We start from the raw sequence: 18,294 nt of genomic DNA, 5'->3' as shown, positions 1-18,294 counted from the left end.
AGATGTGGCATGTTTGTACAAGAAACTTTTATACATGAGCGATAGTTAAGCCGGCTAGGCAGATGGAAATATGTTGTGGAAAGAGCCAAGATCAACCAACCAGTCCTCAAATAGCTGGGCACCAGGGTCCAGCAACGTCCCATCTTCAGTATCAAGGCTCTCCGAGTTAGGCATGTCGGCCATGATCGATGGTATAGACAGCGCAGGCGGGCCAGCTTCATTTGAGGCTAACATATTGGGTTGCCCATTTTCGTCATTATCCACCAGCGTCCGCCTTCGAGTACTGCACTGGTTCTGTGGTTCCAACACTTTACAAAACTGCTGCCTTCCCGGCATGCGGTCGTTTAGGAACGTGACCAGGGGGTCCCGCTCACCCTTAGGCGTCTCTGTGGTGTTCTGGGAAGCGGCGAGCTCAAAAAACTCATTGTAGAAACTTGCGTGCCAGTATATCTCGCCAAGCTGCTTCAGAAAGACTATGCACTTGTTGAAGTCTTCTGACTTGCCGGGGCTGTCTCGAGAGGCGCGCATCATGAGGAGATGGGCAATCAGTGGTGGTAAGATGGCGGTGACACTGTACTGGGTCAGTTCAGAGTATGATGTGACTAGGTGGGTGAAGGACTCGACCAACCATATTGTCGGGCAGAGCTTGACGAGATCAAGCTCGATCAGCTCGACAGCTAGATGAGTAGAGTCTTTGGCCGTTACTTGAACTTTTGGCGATGGTAGCTGTGCACCACCGTACTCTAGGACACGGTGATACTGGTAAAGGGCAATGATAACAATACTTCCTGAATCTCAGCCCCCAGCTCAAATCAGTGCATACAGGGATGGAACTCACTTGTAGATCAAATGCAGGACATTCCTGTATAAAGTGCACACATCTCGTTTCCTCTCTTCACTCCTCCGAGCCACCGGCGCCAAATTCTCCTTCCAATGCGCCAATGTCATCTCACACAGCCCAATCTGTTGCAGTATCGACTCCTCAGACGCCGCCACGCTATGTGGCAAGGACAACACGCCCTCCATGTACTGGCACAGGCGCACAAACTCCACGAACACAGTCTTGACCGCGCGATCGTCCTCGCCATCGCCCTCCTCCTCTAGATCTGCCGGCGTCAGCATCGGAACGCTGCAGTCTAGGCTATTAATCTGCATAGGGCGGCCCGTGCCGAGCGTGACGAGCCGGTCGCGCACGAGACACGCCCACCAAATGCGAGCCCAGAGCTTGCGCTGGGGGGCTTGGCGGGCGTCGCGGTGGAGGCCGGCGCTTTGGGCAAGGGAGATGGCTTGGTGGACCCAGAACCAGGTGTGTTTCTGTTCAACCATGGATGGGTAGTAATGGCTCATCAACAAGAGGGCCTGAATGGTTGTGACATCGTCACCCTCAAAGTCAAAGTCATATAAATACTGTAAAGGACGTTAGCAATCATCATTCAAAGATCATGGCGATTAAGGCGCACCCGAGCTCTTCGATGAAGCAGACTTCTCGCATGCTTCCTAGACAAGAAGCCACAATCCCGCAAGATGCTCACAGGTATGGTCTGCAAGCCATTAGCACTGATCTGTACCGACGTTTGGCTACAACTTACCGCACTCGCAGTAAAGAGAACAGCCTGCAGCAGCAGCAAGCTCGGCCCCTTCCGAGTCAAAATCCCCTCATAACCTGTCTTGTAGTAACTCTCCAAAAACGCATATTTATCCACCACGGGGAAGAACGGATGGAATACTTGAAAGTAGTTGGCGACTAATTCGTCCATCGCCCTCTTCGCCGGCAGCTCAAATGCCCCCTTCTGCCTCAAATACTGCAGATCATCGTCCGCCAGCCTCTCGCCCTCGCCGCCGCTCTCCCCAGGCGTCCTCTGTGCTCCCTCCTCCTTCTCCTCCTCTTTCTGCGCCGACAGCAGCAGCTGCTGGCCACGGGGCGCGAATTCGCGGAAAAATGGATAGTGCGGCACCTGGTATAGCATCGCGTGCTGGGAAAGCGACCGCGCGGACGAGGAGCGCGCCGAAGCCGCGAGGTCCAACCTGGCCGGCTTATCGGCTGTTATTTCCGAGGAGGCGTTCTGCGCGGAGTGAACTATGCGCCTGCGCCGCTTCTTGCGCTGCTCCAGGACGCACTCGAAGCCATCGAGGCGGCACTTGGTACAGGGGCGGCCGGTCTTCAAGACGTCGCAGCGGACCTTGCGGGTGCGGCAGCCGGAACATGCTTTGGAGGCGCGACGATTCTTATCGTTGCAGGGTTGCTTGGCGGAATTGGCTGAGGGGCCGCCAGGAGATGGAGACTGGTCGAGGGACTTAGACATGTCGGTATTTATGAACGTTAACCATAAAATGAGGTGAGGTTAGAGTGCGAGCCTACCCCAACTTGTTACCCCATCACCATCCTGATTGGCCCCCGTCCCCACCATATAGATCCGGCAGTTCAGCCGGATTTGTTGTACACAGTTTTCTGTATGAACCCTAAGTTCCTCGTCGAAATCATTGACGCCTATGAATCGAGCTCGGTCCTTTTTCTACTGCGTTTATCCTGGCCGCCATACTTGCAGCTGTCGTCTACGGTCGACTTAGAAACTAACCCCGTTAGTCTTTCTCTTACAAGAGGCGCACCGGAAGCTTCTTTTTTTTATTTTTTTTGTAAACGAAATGACTTTGGATTGAACTGGTTGGAAAAAGTTTCAGTAAATTAAAGAAAGACATAAAAACATAGAATTTAATGCCTTTAAACTAACTAATACTAGTCTCCGTTGGTCTCTACATATAGACGGTAAGAGTGGTGTTGCAGTGTCAAAGCTTAGTGAGAATGTCCATCATGACGATCGTGGCGGTGGTCGTCGTGGTGATCGTGGTGGCGATCATCGTCTCCGCGCTTTAGATGTCCATCATGGTGATCGTGATGGTGTTCGTCGTGGTGGCCGTCGCGGTGGTGATCATCGACCTCACGCTTCAGATGTCCATCATGGTGATCGTGATGGTGTTCATCGTGGTGGCCGTCGCGGTGGTGATCATCGACCTCACGCTTCAGATGTCCATCATGGTGATCGTGATGGTGTTCATCGTGGTGGCCGTCGTGGTGGCCGTCGTGGTAGCCGTCGTGGTGGCCATCGTGGTGGTCAATAATTTCACGCTTGAAATGTCCATCATGGTCCTTGTTGTGATGATGATCACCGTCATGATCGTGGTGGCGATTATCAACCTCACGCTTCAATGGTCCATCATGCCGATCGTGACGGTGGTCTTCGTGGTGGTCGTGACGGTGGTCGTCGTGGTGGTCGTGGTGGCGATCATCGTCTCCACGCTTCAGGTGTCCCTCATGGTGATCGTGATGACGGCCGTCATGGTCCTCGTAGTAAGAAGGTCGATGAGGAGGCATAGATGCGAGCTCCTCAATTCCGCTCGAGGCTACAATCATAGTCAGCATAAGTGTACCCAAAGTTATAATAGAAAAGATTACATACTAGGCTGGGTAATTGGGGCAGCGCCCACGAGGCCCACGATCATCCAAGTCGAGAGAATAATAGAGTACTTCATCTTTGTGAAAATGCACAGACTAGAAACTTTGTGGTTTTAGTGTTGAATTTCCTTGAGAAGCTTGTTAGATCTGAACGTATCTTAAGCGCGGCTTCGAGACGCCTTTATATGTCTCCTGCCTTGCTCGAAAAACATGAAGTCGAAACTACTATCATGTCTCAGTCGTCGTCAGCCTCTTTGTTCCGACTGGTGGAAACTACACGCTATGAAGCCACCTCCTAGGGAAGCTCACTAATACCTATAGCCTCCTATAACATTATCATTCCTATAAGTCAGGCGATTCTACAAAAATTACATAGGAATGTGATCTAGCTTGTGTAAGCTTCGAAAGTAGTGAAGTATCATTAATGCCTCGTTTGCGAAGGTATTTTATGGCACTATGAGTGTCCCGAAAAGGATAGTAGTCTGTCTAGGTCTTCGTTTAACGAAAATATGTGGCTGAAACGCTCTAGGTTGTAGAATGTATTAGTTAATTTTTTAACACGGACTACTTCTACTAGCGTGATCATATAGTTACACATATTTGAAGGGTTAAATGGAGATTTTAGGTACACGGATTCGGCAAATGCTTTGATATACCATCATTTTGAATTGCCTCCATTCTTAATTAATTGCGCAGAAGTCACGTTTGACCGAACGTTAAAATCTCAAAATGAAGCATTCTATCGACATATAGGTCCAAATGGATATAGGTGGTGATGAGAAGTCTCCTTAGATCAGTGATCTAAGCCATACCCTCGTTTGAACATCATTTTGGGTCAATGGATAGTACTCACTCAACACACCTTATGCTGCAGAATTTGGGACTAGTGACTTGATTTAACCAACATGCCAGTTTGGACCACGTTCAAAACCTGTGTTACATTTTTTTCTATGAAGGGAGCATATTTGAACGAATAGTTGACCAGGGGGAATATAGTCATCAAGAAGAGGACAGGGGATTGAAGAGCCAAAATGTCAAAAATGACATGTCAATTGCGGGGATTATACGTGTCGCATTCTTGACACGAGGCAAAATGTATTAGAACTCTATTGGTGGCAATAATTTATCGACACATTCTTTACGTTCACTAAGAAAAAAGGAGACAAATACATAGGCCAGAATCGATAGTTTATGGGAAATGCAGGGAGGAAAGCGGGATACATACATATTAGACCACGAAGAAAAGTAAATTTTTAAATAAAATGACAGTAGAAACGAGAGAAAGGAGGAAAACGGGATCCAATATTCATTTAATGGTCTGGGTGAGACGGATCGTGTAAAAAGATAATGATATGGCTAGCAGCAAAATAAATAAAGGGACTACGTATACGCGCGACACTATCTATATCGCATTATACACATTAGAATCACATAGTAGCTTAGGTACCTCCCTATCTCCAAGAATCAGTGAAGGTTATCCACATTCAAGGCAGCATTCTAATCAGAACAAACCCCTCGATTCTATCCCCTGCTCTACTAAATGTCTTAACGTTGACGATGCAGCCCAATTTGGTTTCAAGTTTCCCTTCTAAACCTATCTGCTGTGGTCTAATAAATTGATTTAAAATAGTAGTGGCTGGTTGGGTAGGCGCGTCGCTTACCGATCACGTTGATTGACTTAGTTAACTAAACCAACTAACTAATGAACGTTAACGTTAACCTAATTTGAACCTTCGTTACTAATAATTGATCGTAATAATTAGACGTAATCTAGAATTACGTGATGATTTTATATTACGTCTTTTATTTAATCCTACATAGTAGCATACAGAATCGAAGACATCATAATGACGAACGTGGTCTGGCACTAATTATTCTACGGTATATTAGCAGCCACTATATAGAGAGCCAAAGATATATTTGCGTAAGAAACTCAAGAGGATATTTACTCCAAATCACTAATATCCATTTTTTTATTGAAGACCTCCATCTTTGAATGAACCACGAATCTTCATCATGCCTAAAGCACTGTTCCACCGCGATCCTATCACCCTACAAGAGGGAACACACATCGGTGCTCAAATTGGTGGCAGGATGATTCAGCCTGATGAAGAGGAACTATTTACTGGAGAGGTTGATCATATCACTATTTATCATACTCCAAAGTCTTCCGTTGAGCTCAAGTGTACGCAAGATGTTGACTTTGAGCCTGGAGAACAAGTTATTTTACAGCAGCTGGGTAAGCACCCCAGAATGGGCACATATGAACCATTATTGACTGGTGCTGTAGATCCTGTTAGTTATGCTGTCATAGGCATGCAAAGCGGAAAGGAAGTTGAGTTTAAGGAGTAAATTGTTAACCGCATAGCGGTTGGAGTGTCCGACTTGCGGGCGAGTATGTCATAAAAAGCAAAATTGCAATTGTATATTCTTGCTGCCAGCACCAAGAACTATCTAAAAGCGAGTCTCACATCAATTCATGGGCTCCTCATGTCATAATTGAGACAATATAAATGTTGTTAGTCGGTCTCTCGTCGATTGCAGTTGGTCCATATGGTGTACAATCCAAACTTTGAATTGTAAAGGCCATTATCCTGCACCGTCTCTGAAAGCTGGAGGAGGACTGGAGACGATGGTTCGTTGAAAAGGATTATCCGGCTGAAAAGTACTTCGAATTTGATTCTTGAAAAGCAAAAATGTGGGTTTCAACATCCATTCATGGTCTTTTCCTCGTATCTCTAGTATTATCACTATAGGATGCGAGCACTTCTACTGGAGTTGTTAACCTTCTCACTTTTTCAACCAACCAATCGAATCATTTACGTGACAGCATCTCATTTTCATAACATTCGTTATAGTCTTTGGCTACCCGCTGGAGTGGTCCGAGGCCAGATCAGAGAATCCTGACGTCGATATGCCCCTTCAAACAATTGCTCTACTGTTTGTTTTGTTTTAGAAATATCGAGGAGTGGGGCAAGGGCAAAACAAAGGCAATAGAGGGCCAAGTTAAGCGGACACCGGTTAATGACTCGAAAGTTTCAATACTCATCTTCAATTCCGATAGCACCAATTAAATCAGCTCTCAAGTGTCTCATTCAATATAGCCCAAATCACGGAATGCTCTTTCTAGGATCTCATGGATCGTTTTGTCTTTCCGTTGGGTATAGTCCATCATCGAATCTCCAACAAGAGCCGCCTGAGCAGCCGCCTCGCGTTTCACTTTGGCATACAGTTCTAGATCCGCTGGCGTTTTGAGTAACCAGTCACGAAAGATACGATGTCGAACAACTTCGGGCGAGTCGGGACCCCACACATGAACATTGACGTGGTAGGCTTTAGGCCAGTCCTCCACAAAAAACCGGTGCTGGTGCCATCGCGGCTCGCGCAAGAGGAATCGAAATCCTGCCTCTTCCAGAGGCTTCACATAGGATGCTTCATCCATGGCATCTTTCAGTGTCAGATCAACGTCAATAATGTCTTTAGCTGGTAGGCCAGGAACACTGGTGGAGCCGGAATGAGCGACGTCCAAGACCAAGGCCCCAAGGGCTTTTTCGATCCGCTCTTTGACTTCTTCGAACCGTTGCGGCCATTCTGGGTTGGGCTTAAGTATGGTAATGGGAGGGGTTGTCGTTCGGAAGGCTATACGCTCCACGAGCTCCGGTTTGTACTCGTAAGGCGCGAGAATCTGCGCAACTGTAGCCGGCATTGTTGGAATGATGGTAGTTGACTCTAAGCTGACGGTGGAAAAAGAAAAACAAACTAATGTCGAGGATCTCGTGTCTCCTGGCACGTGACCGGCTGTGTTAGATAGTCAATCTGAATAGCCTCTCTTTTGCACAGTAGCACCCTGGGAGCACATCAGGAGAAGCCAGGCCTGCTCCGAGTCAATATTAACCATGATCCGAGTAGAAATATGGCTTGGGATTTTAGTCCGTGTACCATACGCGAGGCAGAAGTCTTGTATTACCGGTCTACGAGCGATGGTCATGCGACAAAAACTGTTTGTCAAATGCATTTGGCGTATCATACAGTACCACTTTCGAAATTTGATCTTCTCCGGACAAGGTTGACTATGCAAGGATGCAGTAATACTAAATAGCCTTTCAAACAGTTCCAGTTGCCAGCACGTACCCACCATCAACAACGATAGTCTGTCCGTTGAGATATTGGTTCGAAACAGTGAAAAGCACGGCGCCTGCCATATCCTCATCCTTGCCTGGGCGGTCGGCAGGGACCTTTCCTTCAAAGTTCTCCTTAGGAATCGTACTCTTTTGCTTCTCATCGCTGTCATTAGCCGTCATTTCCGACGGGAAAACCCCGGGCGCGATGTTGTTCACCCGGAGTTTGAGTTTCGAGGAGGTGATTTCGTGTGCTAGCATCTTAGTCAAATGAATAGCAGCCGCTTTACTAGCGTTGTAGGCGAAGTGGTGTTGAGCTGACTTGATGATACCCGAGATAGAGGAGATGTTAACCACGGTACTGGACCACCCTCGCTCTTCCTCCGTACCCTTGTTGAGCAATGGTAGGAAGGCCGTGGTTGTAAAAAATAGCTGCGTTACGTTGGTGCGCATCACATTTTCCCATTCTTCGAACGTAGTGGTGTTATGGAAAAGCTCTTCTTGAAGTTCTTTCGGATCCTCATACTCCGTCGTATGATGCGCAGAGCTGATGCCAGCGTTGTTGATTAAGATGTGCAACTTGGACTCTTTACTTGAAATCTCGTCGGCTAGCTTCTTAATCGACTCCTTGGAGGTAATATCGGCGGTGATAGGGATGATCTGGCCGGGTATATTCTTTCCGTACAGCTCTGCTACCCGCTCCAGTTTCTCGCCCGTGCGACCGGTGATGTATACCTTCGCACCGTTGACAGCGAGCGATTGAGTGGCCATCAAACCAATTCCCGACCCGCCGCCAGTGACAAGAGCGACTAATTCGTTAGCTGGCACCACCCGCATTCAGATATATAGCCCACTCACCTCTATCCTTAACATTGAAGACATTCTCGAGCTTGAATTTCTGGTTGGTGTCTTGAGCAGACATTCTGAGTGCTGGTCCGATGTTGGTTGAAAAGTTCCTGAAAGTGCGTCCCAAAACAGATCGATAAGCCATCGTTGGGTTGCGGGCGCCAAAGCTTTTATAGACCTAAAATATGTACTCTACGTCAGTTAGATGGAAATTTCCACGGAGTGAACCTTACCTTAAAGAATGGGGCGAATATGAGGTAACAGGGTTTGCCGGTTAAGATGTGAAGTCATGACTACAACAGCCCCCGATCTTTTCTAGACCCTTGTACCTGCGTGAGCGGGCACAATACCGCATGCGGGGCATGGTTTCCCTGTTTCTTTAATTCAGTATGCATCTTCTGGGCCCACGGAACAAGAATATTGTATCATGCTGACGGTCGCAAGATCTCCATTCACCCTTTATCCGTGATGCTGTCATACTGCATAACAAGAAATGATGTGTCGGCAAATCAAAACCGGCTAGGTGGGGAAAAGCCAAATGTAAACCGAGTCATGGGCGCAAAGTCGTGGAACTAGCTCACACCATCCCGCAGTCTCTCCATTTGATGAGGATTTGTCTGTATCACACTTTTTATCACATTCCCCTCTGTTCAGCCGCTGACTGTGGCCTGGTATGTACGAAGCAATTAGGCCATGGTAGGCTTGATGGGGCTCTAGATTCGTTTTCACGAAGTACATCATTTCAATTTATATCTACTGCCTATCCATTGACCACAACTCCCCCGTTAGGATGCAGACTTTGGCCCGAGATAAAGCTACTGTCCTGGCTTGCAAGGAAGACGAAACATGTTGCAACCTCACTGGGCTGTCCCGGGCGACCCATTGGTGTGCCGCTGAACTGCTCCTGAGCGGAGGTATTCATGGTTGCCGGAATCAGAGGGGTCCAGACTATGTTATTATTAGCATTTACACAATCTTGTCTGTGAATCTCTACACTTACCTGGTCCAGGACACACGCAATTCACCCGGATTCCATTCTTGACTTGCTGGTTGGACAACGCCCTGGTAAACGCAACGATTGCTCCCTTTGTTGACGTGTAGTCAAGTAGATCAGGGCGACCGATATAGTGGTTGACGGAAGCGCAATTGATGATCGTCGACCCGTTCTTGAGGTGGGGAAGCGTGTACTTTGAGAGATAGAAGATCGAATGGATGTTAGTGTCGAATGTACTTTCCCATTGGGACCTATAGATAGGTTAATATAAGATTCTCAATATCAGCAGAAAAGATGGTAACATACTCTTCCAAATCTTTGATATCCTCAATCATCGTTTGAGTCCCAGCATTGTTGACTAGGATGTCAATGCCACCCAAGCTTTTCAGGGCTGTGTCGACCACCTTTTGGCAGTTATTTTTATCACGAAGATCGGTTGCGAAACAATGACAGCTCTGTCCGATTTCTTCCACTCGCTTCTTTGTCTCCTGCGCATCCTTTTCCTCCTCTGGCAGATACGTGATCAGGCTAGACGCCCCTTCCATGGCAAATAGAATGGCAACTGCGCGACCGATTCCTGAGTCGCCACCAGTGATTATGGCCTTCTTTCCTGAAAGCTTGCCGGCCGCTTTGTATGTTTGGTACCCATTATCATCGGTGGGGAGATTTTCTGAGGTTGGCTTTGGACCTTCCATCTCGGCCTGTAAACCGGGCTTTTTGTGGTGCTCAACAGGGACTTGATGGCCTGCACTGCTTATCAAAAAGAGAAAATTAATTTGAATGATAAAATAGCTTACCCTGTTGAAATTGGGATTGAGGTCCCCGAGAGGGCTTTTCCACTTCCTGTTGCATGTTCACGATTTTTTGTTCAGACTGTTGCCTGGAGCCGCAATGGAGATAATATACTAATGACAAGAAGTAGAGAGAGGTAATCGATCAAATCGAATATGAAAAGTTTGCAAAGTCACAATGGCTGCTGAGCTTTTTAGAGATTGTTGATTTTTGGTAAGAACCATTGATCTCGTCAGAATGACGTCTATTCATGTTAGGAATCCGGGCAAGGTCTAGAGCCCACCCAATTTACTTGTACACCTATGCTTTCTCTCCCAAAAACCTGATCCAGTATCTTGTTCTCTTGGCTATGTAATTCACAGTCGCAAATTATCCACAACTTGCATTCTCATCTAAAGACGCAAGAGTGGCGTCAACCAAAAAGTGGGGCACGCAGGGAATCACCGTCTCAGGCTGATCATAGCGCTAACAAAAATCCTGGTTTATTCAATGTTGGTAATTCAATCTAATCCTTCTACGGGCCAGAATTAAAAAAAAATTCCCATAGACTGTCGGATGTCTATTTTCCCGCCGTAACCCGCTCGTCTCCTGAGCTTTAGCGGAGGGGGGAGCAGATGGTTGATTGAGCGTTGGAGCAGCTGAATAATCCGGCAGAATTATGCATCCAACCCTTCTATCTTTTAGCTGTTATTTGTGTATCCCTATCTTTTCATGGGGAGAAGGCCTTTGCATGCTACCTGTCTGAGTCCCAGGCTGGGGCTCAAGTAACGCAGTCAGTGTGGAAGTCAAACCCAAACCCAAACCCTCTTTTAAGCCGAGCCCATTAACGTGCTGGCAATTGATTGGGCTTACAACTCCTCGCGACCTCTCCGTTCTGGTTTCTTTATCAAGCGTTGAAATCAAACATGCTTGGATGCACCCTTGGACTATTGTTGTTCCTGTAAACTCCTTGCCAAGATTGACTGCATGGGTTCATTATGCTGTTTTTTTAGAGGCACACTTGGGTGTGGTTTCGTGGCAGCCAGCTTGACTCTGGGTCTAATTGCCTTTAAGCTGCATAAAGGGAATATATCGCTCAATTAACTCAATTTGATAGGATACAGGTTAAGAACGGAATATGTACAGAGACTTTTAATGTCAGAGATAGCGCCTTAGCCGTCGGATCGACCATATCCTGACTAGTCTCCCATACTCTACTAATACAACTCACCATCTGTACCTTCCCAAGCAAGCTCGAATATGGCCTCACCAATATCCTTATCCAAGAGCCTTTTCGGGCGGGCGCTTATTTGTACATTACTGGCGGCTAACGGGACACCTGCAGGGTCGGCCCGGCCATCCGAGCCCCACTTAGTTACCATTTGGGCCCTACACCCTGCCAGCGTGCAAGAAAAACCTTTCTGCATTCATCTATCCTGTCATGAGAGCAGATACTTGCATCGTAGGTCTTTTCGCTCCTCATAACTCCTGATGGATTCACCGAAGCCGTGTACAGATCCAATAGCCTCTTCGTGTGACAATCAAACTGATGCCCAGCTCCTGTCCTTTTAAAGAAAAAACTTCTTCAGTATCACGATGTTCTGCTGTCGATGATGTAGATTGACATGGCTCCCTGAAATTATGATCCATCTATGCGAAGGCGTCAGACTTAGCGACATATGGAGCCCCGCTCAGAGTCGTACTCACTACCATGCAGGGCACTAGCACTTCCCATTCAGCCCCTAGGAAAGCGAGAACTGGGAACTCTCACTTTGTTAGAACATAGGGGCTCACGAAACTTGGTGAGCTTGTCACTTCTACGTTTCTTCGGCCGTTTTGCATCCACGGTTTTCTCGAGTCGAATGCAAAAGACATTCTAAATGTAAATTTTTATTGCTACCTTAAACATCGAACTATCTCTTCGCATGGCGGTGTTGTTCTTATGTTGAGCCCACCACAAGTCAGCTGCCCTCAATAGTGTGCAATGTCAACTTTATCCGCTACAGGTGTTCACTGAAGGGCACCATTGATAGGCAGACACCCAGATGCTCTTAGGGGCGAAGTAGAAGAGTGTGGGCGCAACGGCGCCCGAACTCATCCCGTTCTGGCTCGCTCAGATCATCTCAGACCAGTCCGAGAACAGGCCAAAGTTCATCGAGCCATAGGACCCTCCAGTGTTGACGTCTGACGCATACACGAGATAATAGCCGCTGTAAGAGACATGAGTAAAGTCCTTGAGAGAGATCCATCCTGAATCTAGGCCGGCCAGCGGACCCGTAAACGCCCACTGATACGACGACGGAAGAAGGCACGAGGTGGAGACAGCTTCGTACGCTTTCGCGCAAAGATCGGCTTCAAGGCGCCGAGCAAAACAACGGTCATGACTTGTGAAGAATAGAATGTAGAAATGAGGCACTGTTCATCTCTCAGCTAGTTCAAGAGTTATTGAAGCCTTACCGTCGCCTCTTTTACTGTGTGGCTAATCATATACAATATCGTTTCAATGTTTACTTTCCTCCCCGGATGGATTGATTCCTGCGTCAGTCTTAAATCTGCCGTCCCCCACCGCCCTCGCGCCGCCCCATTTCCCGCGCCGCTGGGATTAGCACCCATCAACAACGGACAGATCTCTGTTGGAGCTTCGATCGACTAACGTGGTTCTCGTCGCCGACATCCCATGCCCATTGGTCCTCTGTTTTGTTCACCATGGACCAAACGCAATCCGGCGAGTTGAACTGGCGCCTCAGCGCACACCCGATCACGCTACTTGTCTTCTTGGGCTTCCGCATCGGTTCGTCCCCAGTGCTACCAGAGGGTCAATGATGGACTAATTTAAATCAGGTGCTCTGTTGATGTATCTCTTTGGTGTTCTCTTTATTGACAACTTGTACGCATCGTCCTCCCCGTCTGACAGCTCCACTTTCAACTAACACATCTGTCCCAGCATCCTCGTCTTCATCCTGACCCTCCTGCTCCTCTCTGCCGATTTTTACTACCTGAAGAACATTGCCGGCCGCCGACTTGTTGGTCTACGCTGGTGGAATGAGGTCAACTCATCCACCGGCGACTCGCACTGGGTCTTCGAGTCTTCCGACCCTAACGTCCGCACCATCAATACCACCGATAAGCGCTTCTTCTGGCTCAGCATGTATACCACCCCAGCCCTGTGGGTTGGACTGGCCGTCCTGGCCATTGTCAGATTGGTGGGAGTCATCTGGCTGAGTCTCATTGGTGAGCTATCCGTTCCTCCCTTTGGTATCTATCTCTCGAAGACTAACATGACCTAGCTATTGCCCTCATCTTGACTGTCACCAACACCATGGCCTTCTCTCGCTGTGATAAGTTCAGCCAGGCCTCGACGTATGCCAACCGGGCACTGGGTGGTGGAATTGTCAACAACTTGGCTGGTGGTCTGCTGGGCAGGCTCTTCAGGTGATCGGCCTGTTGCATGAGATGACCCTCTGGGGAATTTCTTCCTTTGAAGTGTGTATTTCTACCAGATTGAGGTGTGTGCGTGTGTGCTTTTGTGTGATGATTATGCTGCTGTGCAGTCTTCCGATGTTCAGAATTATACTGTATTTAAGCCACTTTGGAACTTTTCTTTTAGAGACCACGCATTTTGATCTATGGAATTGACGGTGAGTGAATTATCTTTCTTATTTGTGCTCTGTGCTGATCTAGATGTCTTAGTGTTCCAAACATTCACAGCATCTATATAACTGTTTGTTCACGACCAATGATGTCTTGTATCGTAGTCAGCGCTGTGATACCGCTGCCTAGCAGGTGCTTGCCCGCCCACAGAAAGTATCCCTTAGGGGAAGGGCACCTCCCAACTCTTCCTGTCTCCTTCCCTGCTTCCCTCTTCTCTTCTTCCTCTTCCTCCCCCTCTTTTTCCTTCAACCTCGATCTTCTCTTTCGGTCTTCCATCTTCTTTTCTGGCGTTTTGCAGATTCAAGAGCACGTGCTGGTAAGTGCCCTAAATCCAGATGCCTTCACCTCTGCTTTCTTGGGCTATATGACCCCCCTCCGTTTATATCCTGCCCAATCTGTCGTTTCCTTCTTTTTCCCCTTCCCCCTCCACACCACGTGTGCCTTGCTTCCCTAGTCGAGGTACATGCAGGATGGAGTCTTGACTTACACTTGAAATGCAAGCCCAATTGGCAAGATGCTGATGCCCGCAGAACCACCCACTTTTCCTTTTTACAAACATTGCTCATTCCACGATGTCTAATGACTGGGGCCAAGAGTCCACCAAGAAGGGCTTCGACAGCTGGGGCGAGGACAACAAGCCCCAGAGTGTTGAGACTGTTGGCTGGCGCCCGAGCGCGAATGGTAAGTTCGATACATTATCTCTAGCCCCAATTTCAAGCTCACAGGACACACAAAGGCCGTGAGAATGCCATGCCCGGTGCCTACATTTCTCCTGGCCGAGGCGAACCTGGCCATGTGTCTCCTGCCCAGCGCCCTGCTGGCATACACGCCGGCGACGGGAAGGCGCCTGACATGGAGATCAGGTGCCGCTAGTAAGCTCTTCTCTTCGGCGTGCAAGGTACAGCGGACGATTTCTGACAGAATTACAGTTGCGACGAGCCTGGCCATTTTGCTCGTAACTGCAACAACCCCATGAGGTGCTTCAACTGCAACGAGCCTGGGTGAGTCGATCCATTGCAAGATATTCGAGTGTTTTGCTGACATACGGTCGCTACAGCCACGAGAAGGCGGACTGCACCCAGCCTCAAAAGTCCATGGCTTGCTTCAACTGCGGCATGGAAGGGTATGTGAACGAACCAGACTGCAACAGACTGTATACTAACAGTATACGAACCAGCCACTCCAAGGCAGATTGCCCTGAGCCTCCCAAATCCATGGCCTGCTTTAACTGTGGCCAGGAAGGGTAAGTCATTACTTGCTGCGACAACTATGATCTTCTAATGCGTGCACACACAGCCACGCCAAGGCCGACTGTCCGAATCCACGCGTCTTCCAGGGCACTTGCAATATTTGCAAGCAGGAGGGACACCCTGCTGCTCTTTGCCCGGAGAAGCCTCCCACTGTTTGCAAGAACTGCCAGACTGAAGGTAAGGAAAATTGATCGCTGAATTTGGCTTGAAGGTATCTGACCTGGTTTGGCCCGTCAACAGGCCACAAGGCGCAGGATTGCACCAACCCCCGCAAATTCGACCTCAACCTAGTCGCTGACAAGGTTCCGATGGAGGCGTGGGCCATGATGAAGCAGGCGAGCGATGAGCGAGACCTCGAGGACTTCCGCACGGTAACAATTCCTGTGCGCACCCTTTGTGAAACCAACCTCTACTGACTTGCGTAAATAGGCTCTGTCTATCTACTCGAAGGCCGTTCCTGCCGCCACTTTTGTGGACATCGAAAAGAAGATGCGTGATGAGAATTTCAACATCTATTTCATTGCTCTGGTAAGTGGCCTGTGCCTTTTTCTCTCGAGACCATCCAGTAACACATTTCGGTTGCAGCAAAAGGACGTGGGTGATGTCATCAGCTTGATCAACCTCCAGGGCAAACTGGGCTGCACCTACTCCGTCGGGTTCTTCTACGGCCCGAAGCCGCAGCGCGCTACTCTCCGCGGGCGCTGGCCTGATGACGAGGAAGTCAACCTAGAGCATCTTGCAGACGCTGGTCTTCCATTTGATCGCATGGTGCCCAAGTGCCTCAACTGCGGAGGTAAGAAGGAATCCCCGACGATCGATGAGACAAGTTGCTAACAACAAAGCTAGAAATGGGCCACATTTCTAAATGGTGCAAGGAGGAGCGTGCTGTGGTTGAGCATGTCGAGATCAAGTGTGCAAACTGCAATACCATTGGACACCGTGTGCGCGACTGCACTGAGAAGCGCCGCAGCAAGTTTGGTTGCCGCAACTGCGGGTAAGTCTTTCGTGGCATCTAAGATGTATCATTATGCTGACCTCGATCAAGATCGGAGCTTCACGATGCCGATAACTGCCCGGAACCCAACACGGTGGAGTGCCGTCGTTGCAACGAAGGTATGCTGTTATTTATACCTGGTGGAAACCTCCTATGCTGACGGTTATTGTTTAGTCGGACATTTTGCAAAGGATTGTCCCACCAAGGAGGCTCGCACTTGCCGTAACTGCGGGTAATTATACCCAAAACACAAAAGCCATGTTACTCTAACAAGATGGCAGCTCGGAGGATCACACTGCTCGTGAATGTGACAAGCCTCGCGATCCCTCCACAATGACTTGCCGCAACTGCGATGAAGGTAAGCTCTCCTGGATTCCTTTTATGATCGTATGATGGCGATTAACACATTTCGTCTACAGTCGGCCATATGTCTCGTGATTGTACCAAGAAGAAGGATTGGTCGCGAGTCAAGTGCAACCAGTGCGGTGAAAGTAAATTGACACCCCCAGTTTGACAGCCCCTGTGGTCCGCTAACCATAACTCAGTGGGACACACTATTCGACGCTGCCCTCAGGCTCCTGAGCAGCAGCAGACTAGCCTCTCCGTTGGCGCTGGCGATGACGACTGGAACACTGGTTCAGCCTTCCCGACTGAGCCCGCGGCGGACGATGGTGGAGATTGGTGATTGACACACGAGAATACGATGACATGGATTGATGGAGATACGAAGTGATGAAGATGTGGAGTGACAAGGATACGGAGTGATGGCTCATGGACGGTGGGAAGCCGAGACCTGTCTGGAGTTAGCGATCGACGACTGGCTGCATTAAATTATGGTTGATTTGGCACCGCGCAGGTCTTGTGTCTTGCGCAATCGCCGCAGCCATATAGTGGTGTCTCTCGCGCTCTGTTCAGTCTTCTTCTGATCTGCCCTTTTCTTTTGATTTTCTCAACACCCGCGATTTCCCCTTCTTTTTTTCTGCTGCTTTTGCCCACTTGCGCGTTCCATTTGGACCTTTGTTTTGGTTACTGGCCTGGCGATTGATACCAAACTCGGGAAATTTGATTCCTTTTTCTACTGGAAATAGGAGACGAATATCCTTGGTTATGGGACAGATGCTGACCAGTTATGACCGAGACTTTTGATCCTAGCGGAAGCTGCTATCTTTTGTTTTTCTTTTCCCCCTTTTCTATTCTTTGCAGTGCAATTTGAAATTCCTTGACTCTACATATGTCCCGAACTTAGGGTAATACGGCCCTCCCCCCCGCCAGACCAGCGCACTGTGGACCTACGCTACCGATACCCACGGGGCAGCCAGTGAGTGGGGCACGGGGCACGCGGGATGCATTGTGTAGAGAACCGATGACAGCATAGCCCGAGCATCTTCACTTTTCCGACCATTTGTAGAATGCACCTGTTGTTGGCTGGCGATCGATATTCGGACACCAAGACACGGGATGCCGTCACAACGATCAAAATCCCGACACGGCATTGCCGACTTTTCGGCATTGGTCGATCAATTCTTAGCCTTGCCGATTGGGGTCTAAGCGTGGGCTTGGGCGTGCCCGAGCCGGTTTTTTGTTGGATTCCTTCAGCCTATGTATGCATATCCTGACGCAATCGCGCATTATCTCAGCTACGGCGCTTGCTTGCTTCGCTTTTCTTTCTGATTATGTATAACCTGCATGAAATAATACGCCTGGGCTAATGTTTCCTTTGGTTTAGAAGGTAGGGCGCATCGGGATTCTAATAGGCTCCGATTTTTGTAGTCAGTTATCGATAGTTAGACTAGACTTGCAACCCCTGCCAGATTTCTATTCCGCGTGTTGAGTACTAACTACAAGTCCCCAGGGAAGTGAAATCCATCGGTGTCTTTTCGGCCGGTAACGTGCGACTGGGCATTCTTGATCGAATGATTGGGGTGGAGAGTAAACCTAGGAACGGACAGCCGTAGCTTTACATCCACAACCCGGTTAAGAACAGAGAGACCAGTCGGGTCTATGCCGCGATTATCCGGGGGGAAGGGGGGATGGGGTTTTTGCGGAAATCAGACCACCGGTTTTCTGATCATGAGCTGATTGAGGCTCCACAAATTTATGACGATGGGACGCAACTCAACCTGTTCCGATCAGGCAACCATTCGCGCGGCTATGGTGTGAATATGTACACAGTATGTGGGAATTTCCACGTCGCCAGCGTAAAATCTAAGAGGTATCCA

At 48.6% G+C, this 18,294-nt stretch overlaps 6 protein-coding genes across 6 annotated transcripts; 2 read left to right on the top strand and 4 right to left on the bottom strand.

The window, feature by feature from the left end:
* Positions 1 to 54: 54 nt before the first annotated feature.
* Positions 55 to 2,303, bottom strand: PFLUO_LOCUS8830 (uncharacterized protein; the record flags this gene model as incomplete). Its single annotated transcript, XM_073786598.1, has 4 exons — positions 55 to 784; positions 839 to 1,407; positions 1,461 to 1,541; positions 1,590 to 2,303. The coding sequence occupies 4 exons, from the start codon at positions 2,301 to 2,303 to the stop codon at positions 55 to 57; spliced, it is 2,094 nt and encodes a 697-aa protein (XP_073642838.1).
* A 4,239-nt stretch (positions 2,304 to 6,542) lies between these two features.
* Positions 6,543 to 7,157, bottom strand: PFLUO_LOCUS8829 (uncharacterized protein; the record flags this gene model as incomplete). Its single annotated transcript, XM_073786597.1, has 1 exon — positions 6,543 to 7,157. The coding sequence occupies one exon, from the start codon at positions 7,155 to 7,157 to the stop codon at positions 6,543 to 6,545; it is 615 nt and encodes a 204-aa protein (XP_073642837.1).
* Positions 7,158 to 7,554: 397 nt separating this feature from the next.
* PFLUO_LOCUS8828 (uncharacterized protein) lies at positions 7,555 to 8,491 on the bottom strand (the record flags this gene model as incomplete). The annotated part of the gene is made up of 2 exons (XM_073786596.1): positions 7,555 to 8,378; positions 8,428 to 8,491. The coding sequence occupies 2 exons, from the start codon at positions 8,489 to 8,491 to the stop codon at positions 7,555 to 7,557; spliced, it is 888 nt and encodes a 295-aa protein (XP_073642836.1).
* A 684-nt stretch (positions 8,492 to 9,175) lies between these two features.
* On the bottom strand, positions 9,176 to 10,104 carry PFLUO_LOCUS8827 (uncharacterized protein; the record flags this gene model as incomplete). Its single annotated transcript, XM_073786595.1, has 3 exons — positions 9,176 to 9,363; positions 9,416 to 9,660; positions 9,716 to 10,104. 3 exons carry the CDS (start codon positions 10,102 to 10,104, stop codon positions 9,176 to 9,178), a joined length of 822 nt encoding a protein of 273 aa, XP_073642835.1.
* A 2,782-nt stretch (positions 10,105 to 12,886) lies between these two features.
* PFLUO_LOCUS8826 (Golgi apparatus membrane protein tvp23) lies at positions 12,887 to 13,616 on the top strand (the record flags this gene model as incomplete). Its single annotated transcript, XM_073786594.1, has 4 exons — positions 12,887 to 12,971; positions 13,022 to 13,067; positions 13,125 to 13,411; positions 13,468 to 13,616. 4 exons carry the CDS (start codon positions 12,887 to 12,889, stop codon positions 13,614 to 13,616), a joined length of 567 nt encoding a protein of 188 aa, XP_073642834.1.
* A 787-nt stretch (positions 13,617 to 14,403) lies between these two features.
* PFLUO_LOCUS8825 (uncharacterized protein) lies at positions 14,404 to 16,760 on the top strand (the record flags this gene model as incomplete). Its single annotated transcript, XM_073786593.1, has 15 exons — positions 14,404 to 14,512; positions 14,568 to 14,694; positions 14,761 to 14,832; positions 14,889 to 14,954; positions 15,009 to 15,074; positions 15,128 to 15,258; positions 15,322 to 15,452; positions 15,511 to 15,609; positions 15,667 to 15,874; positions 15,928 to 16,075; positions 16,127 to 16,194; positions 16,250 to 16,307; positions 16,357 to 16,433; positions 16,495 to 16,566; positions 16,621 to 16,760. The coding sequence occupies 15 exons, from the start codon at positions 14,404 to 14,406 to the stop codon at positions 16,758 to 16,760; spliced, it is 1,572 nt and encodes a 523-aa protein (XP_073642833.1).
* Positions 16,761 to 18,294: the final 1,534 nt, after the last annotated feature.

Source organism: Penicillium psychrofluorescens, assembly GCF_964197705.1.
Source record: "Penicillium psychrofluorescens genome assembly, chromosome: 6".
NCBI classification, from domain to species: Eukaryota; Fungi; Ascomycota; class Eurotiomycetes; order Eurotiales; family Aspergillaceae; genus Penicillium; species Penicillium psychrofluorescens.
The sequence above is the reverse complement of the archived record's forward strand: the minus strand, read 5'-3'. Positions and strand labels throughout refer to the sequence as shown.